At 43.4% G+C, this 5,381-nt stretch overlaps 1 protein-coding gene across 1 annotated transcript in view; it reads right to left on the reverse strand.

Annotated features, from left to right (window-relative positions):
- Positions 1-5,381, reverse strand: part of fndc3ba (fibronectin type III domain containing 3Ba) — a 120,030-nt gene that overhangs the window by 91,453 nt on the left and 23,196 nt on the right. The window contains exons 5-6 of the mRNA XM_048604539.1: positions 1,464-1,621; positions 301-360 (exon numbers count right to left, since the gene is read on the reverse strand). Coding sequence (XP_048460496.1) covers positions 301-360; positions 1,464-1,621 — 218 coding nt within the window. The remainder of the gene's footprint in view (positions 1-300; positions 361-1,463; positions 1,622-5,381) is intronic.

Consider the following 5,381-nt stretch of genomic DNA (forward strand, 5'->3'; position numbering starts at 1 on the left):
CAACATCAGAGGAACAGGAAAGCTGACGTTTCGGGCCTAGACAGAAGGGTCCAGACCCGAAACGTCAGCTTTTCTGCTCCCCTGATGCTGCCTGGCCTGCTGTGTTCATCCAGCTCTACACCTTGTTATCTCAGATTCTCCAGCATCTGCAGTTCCTACTATCTCTGAAATTTGACATCCTTGTTTTTGTAATGAGTGCAAGAAGAAAATCCTTAGTAACACATCTCTCTTTTCGCCACGATGCAAATCCTGGGCTATCAAATGGCTACTCAATTGAGTTGACTGTGTAAGCAGGCTTACCTGATATGATAGTCTGTTGTTGGCTGCAAATCAGTCAGGCTGCATTCTAAATCTTCTCCACTGAAAACAGGGCAAAGAAACTGATTAGAATTGAAACAGAAACATACATCAAGGATGAGGTCATTCAGTCCATAGCATCTTCTGCTGGCTCTTTGGGAACACAAACCAACGAGTCTCCACCGCTCCCCTCCCCCCAATCCCGCCCCAGGTCCTATCTCTATTGCCTAGTAACTGTTTGCCCTTCAAGTATTTAACTAACTCCCAGCAGAGAGTTTTCATTGAATCTGCTTCCACTGCTCATCAGGCAGCACATTCCAGATCCTAACAATTCACTGCATACAAATCATTCTCCCAATCTCCATTCCACTTCCATCCCAAATTCTTTTGTCTATCATCATAAATCCACTTGCTCTATTACCAACCATCCTTCTGATGTAGTAGGTTTTCTCCTTGCTTTCTATCAAATCCCCTCATGACTTTGATATGATCAATTTCATATTCCCTTTGATCACCTTGGCTCTAAGAAGCATGATCCCAGCTTCTCCAGTCTCTCTCCATGAACAGAAGTCCCTCATTGCTTGCATCATTCCTGGAATACCCCCTCCAACAACCTCTCTAAGACCTCAAAATCCTTCCGAAACTGTGGCGTACTTCTGGATAATTCCACATCACAACAATTTACTGCAACATCCAACTAACCACATTCCTAGTTATCGTCCAGGTCCACGAGTAGGTTCCAGACAGGAAGCTGTCAGTAATTTCCCCCTCTTGCTAGTCTGACATCCAATGTAGAAAATTCTGAAGAACAGAAGCCAAGCCAGGAATGGTCAGCAAAACCGATTTGAGTTCAGCTGAACAGTATCTTCACCATGCACTCTATTCCATTGCTGTAACACAGTGCATTGGCTTGAATCCAATTAGCTCATCTTTGGACCCCATCTGTACTTGCCCTGGGAATATCTCATGGGAACAGTGTAGAAACATTTTTACTTTTTATCGAACTCTGTGCTGTACCTGTCCTGGGACTATTTATTGGGTACAGTGTAGAGGAAGCTTGACTCTGAATCTAATCCTGTGTTTGGCATTGACATTGGTACCTGCAATGGAGTTTGCTTTTCGAAGGTAGTAACATCCCTGGTTTTCTCAATGCTGGGGTTTCTCACCTATAAATAATCTTGTATTTCCCGTCTTTGCCCTTATCGGAAGAGGCCACTTCGTAGTTACAGGTGTATGGCAGACCATTCGTCTGTTTGTCCCCATTTGTGAGGCCTGAAGGTGGAGCCCAGGTGAGCAGAGCTGCCCTGGCTTGGACATTAGACACCTGCCAAAGAAAACACATAGGCATTGAATTGCATTACACTTCATTTCAAAACAGGCCATTTGGCCTACTTGTTCTGTGCTATGAGTTTCGCATAACCCTCCTCCTCCCCTCATTACCTCAGCTTATCTTTCTGTTCTTTTCTACATGTTTCTACCCAATTTTCCATTTATTTTGGTATCTAGACCACTTTCCCAAATCCTCACTGCAGCAGCAACAGTTCACATTTTCCCTATTCTCTCAAATATACTCTCCTCAGACCCTTATGGGACCTATCACATATTTCAATTCTGAAGAAGAGTCATATTGGACCAGAGATATTATTTCTGTTTCTCTCCCCACGGGTGCTGCCGGGCCTGCTGAGATTCCGTGTAACTTCTGTTTTCAGTTCAGATCTCCAGTATTTTGCTTGTATTTAATAGGTTATTGCGTGTCAGTTATAGGTTACATTGATATGATGGACAGAGTTGCAGAGATTTTCAGGAGGTCCCGAATGTTTGGTTACCCTCCTTCAAGGTCCTGGGCTGTTCTGCCCAAAGTCTATACAACATCTTCACAGTGAGTAGCTAGTTCTTCATGAACTCTTCAGTATTAACCCTTTCACACCACAGGCCCATTGGCACAGTGGTTGGTACTGCTGGCACACAGCAATAGGGACCTGGGTTCAATTCCACCCTCACATGACTGTCTATGTGGAGTTTGCAAATTTCCTCCGGATGGTCTGGTTTCCTCCTGCTGACCGAAGATCCGTGGATTGGCCATGTTAAATTACCCTGTTATGTCTGGGGATGTGCAGGCTCGGCAGGTTAACTATAGTAAATGTGGGGTTATGGTGATAGTTTGGGATCCTTTCTGGAAGGTCAGTGCAGACTCAATGGGCTGAATGGCCTACATTTGCTCTGTAGGGATTCTATGCACAGCAATACCCACCAGGTTCTCAATTATTTCATGAAAGATTCAGCTCCCTCAACCTGAATTCACTTCAACTTCTGAGTGCTCCATGTGGTTTATACCGTATTAAAGATTTTTTTAAAATGTGAGCTGTTGTCCCAGTAACTTTTCTGAACTGCAAACGTTCCATAAATTCTAAAGCAAAATTCAAGCTGTTCAATATTGTTCACTAGCCAAATTTAAAATGGTAAAAAAAAACAATATATGGGATGATATTTTTTGCCACCAGTTTAATCCAATGGAATTAGGGGGAGGGGAGTTGCAAAACTGAGGTCCTGAGGTAAACACTTATAAACCATGAGAACCTATCTAAGACCTCCCCCTACTGGCTCAATGGCCCTATTACACCAGAGGGGCAAACCAGAAAAGAAAAGAAGGGTCTGAAGAAGGATCGAGGCCCGAAACGTCAGCCTTCCCGCTGCTTGGCCTGCTGTGTTCATCCAGCTCTACACCTTGTTATCTCAGTAAAGAAAACACCAACACATGGAGTGCCCTGGTCACAATGGAACCCCATTTTTATATTCTACAAGGTGAACTGGAACATTGTGCTATTTGCAAGTTTTATTAGATTCTCCTTCTAAGAGATAGGGGAAGTTACTGAACTTTAACACACTCCATTTCTGAATGTGAACATTTGCTGCAGTGTTTATTAAAGGCATCGATCTCAATCCACTGGTAATTGTGAGCCATCTGGTGGCCAAACAAAAAAACTGCACACAACAAAGTTTTTAAACACTCAGATCTTTGGAATTGACCCATGGTCCAGAGATTTCACCTTATCATCATAATCACTTTTTGCTACAATGATCATGGAGTTATTGATTAGTCAGAAATCAGTCCTTCTCAATGATGGTCTGAAATGGACTGTGGAAAACCATCAGCGATTGAGAGTTTTGAGAAGGGTGGTGTGTTTTTGTCTCCAGCAATGTACTTGCATTTTATGTGGAAATTCTTTATGTTGGCTCTTGTAAAACAAGAACTAGAAATAGGTAATGTGATGTCAAAAGATCCAACAGTTTATCAACATATTTTATATATAAAAATAATTATTATATTCACAGGCACATCAGTGTATGGGATATTATTAAGCTATTCGGTTACAAAGAGGACAACAGATCCATTAGTTTGTCATGCTTCAAGTGACTCCAATTAAGATGGAGTATGAGACTTTTCTCAGGTCACATGATAAGATAGATTGATATCATGAGGCTGCCTCTTAAAGGTATACTGACATCCTGTCGGAGAGACTGAGTGGCACGACTGGCCATGATCACATTGAATAGTGGAGCAGGCTCAAAGGGTTGAATGGTTGACTCCTGTTCCTATTTTTGATGTTTCTATGAAACATAAACAACAGGCCCCCTGAGGTTCAAAGTCACATGTTCTTTCCCAACCACACTCCCCTTGGTGCAAGTTCTGTCTCAAATTACTCAGATACTGGAACCCGACATATTATTTTATAAAAGAAATCAACCTGTTTGTTGAATTAATCAGCATTAACAGCTTCCACAGTGTGCAGAGGAAGACAATGCCAAAGACTCACTGACTGGAGTACCCATTCCAGAGGTTTAGGTAGTCAACTCGAGATAGACATTTGCCAGGAGATTTCATCACATGATCTCACACACTCAAACAGCCTTCTCTGTCTCCCTTCACTCCACTGCCAATATTTTCATTAGCTCTGTTTCACATTTGACCCTGAGAGGAGTTTCTAAGCTTATTTCCTCACTATGTCTGGGACTGCCTATTTCTATGTCTGTAACACTGCTCAACTGCTCTGTGGTCTCAGTTCATCTGTTACTGAATGCCTCAATTATGCCTTTGTGACATTTAGGCTTAACTTTTGTCCCACATTCTGGACTGATCTCCAGTATTTTACCCTCCAGAAACTTGAGGTAATTCAAAACTCTGCAGCCTGGGTCCTAACTCACAGTCCTGTTCTGTCAATGTGCTCACCTTGGCTCCCAGTTAAGGAAAGTCTCGATTTTAAAATTCTCATCCTTGTTTTAGAATTCCTCTTTGGCCTTGCCATCCCTATCTCTGTAACCTCCTCCAGTCGCACAGTCCCCTGAGATTCCACACCTCTCTGATTCTGACCTTTTGTGCATTCACAGTCATATCCAGTCCAACATTGGCGGATATGAATTCAACTGCGAGATAGCAAGAACTGCAGATGCTGGAGTCTGAGATAACACAGTGTGGAGCTGGAGGAGCACAGCAGGCCAGGCAGCATCAGGGGAGCAGGAAAGCTGATGTTTTGGGTCGGGTTTCTTGCTCCTCTGATGCTGCCTGGTGTTGTGCTCATCCAGCTCCACACTGTGTTATCCATGAATTCAACTGCCTCAGCTTTAAGCTCCCTCAACCTCTCTGCCTCACTTTCCTCCTTAAAACCTACCTCTTTGACCATTTGTCCTGCTAAGAAATTGCAAAAGAAAACCATCAATTTTTTTTTATATGTGGTGCCCCGCGACATTCTCCCACCTTCCTCTTGCCAATCCTACAGTAAAGAAGGAGGCCATTCGGCCCATTGTCTCTGGGCTGACTTTTGAAAAGTGCCATCCAATTAGTCCCATACCTCCCCACGCCCACACCACCAGCCCTGCAAACTTCGCCCCTTCTGAAAGTTCATCTGCCTATAGCACCCTGTCACATTCCAGAACCCAACAATACATTTCTCCTGAAATAGTAGGAACTGCAGATGCTGGAGAATCCGAGACAACAAGGTGCAGAGCTGGATGAACACAGCAGGCCAAGCAGCATCATAGGAGCAAAAAGGCTGACGTTTCGGGCCTAGACCCTTCATCAGAAAAAA

This window comes from Rhincodon typus, chromosome 13 (assembly GCF_021869965.1).
Source record: "Rhincodon typus isolate 14 chromosome 13, sRhiTyp1.1, whole genome shotgun sequence".
Classification (NCBI taxonomy): Eukaryota; Metazoa; Chordata; class Chondrichthyes; order Orectolobiformes; family Rhincodontidae; genus Rhincodon; species Rhincodon typus.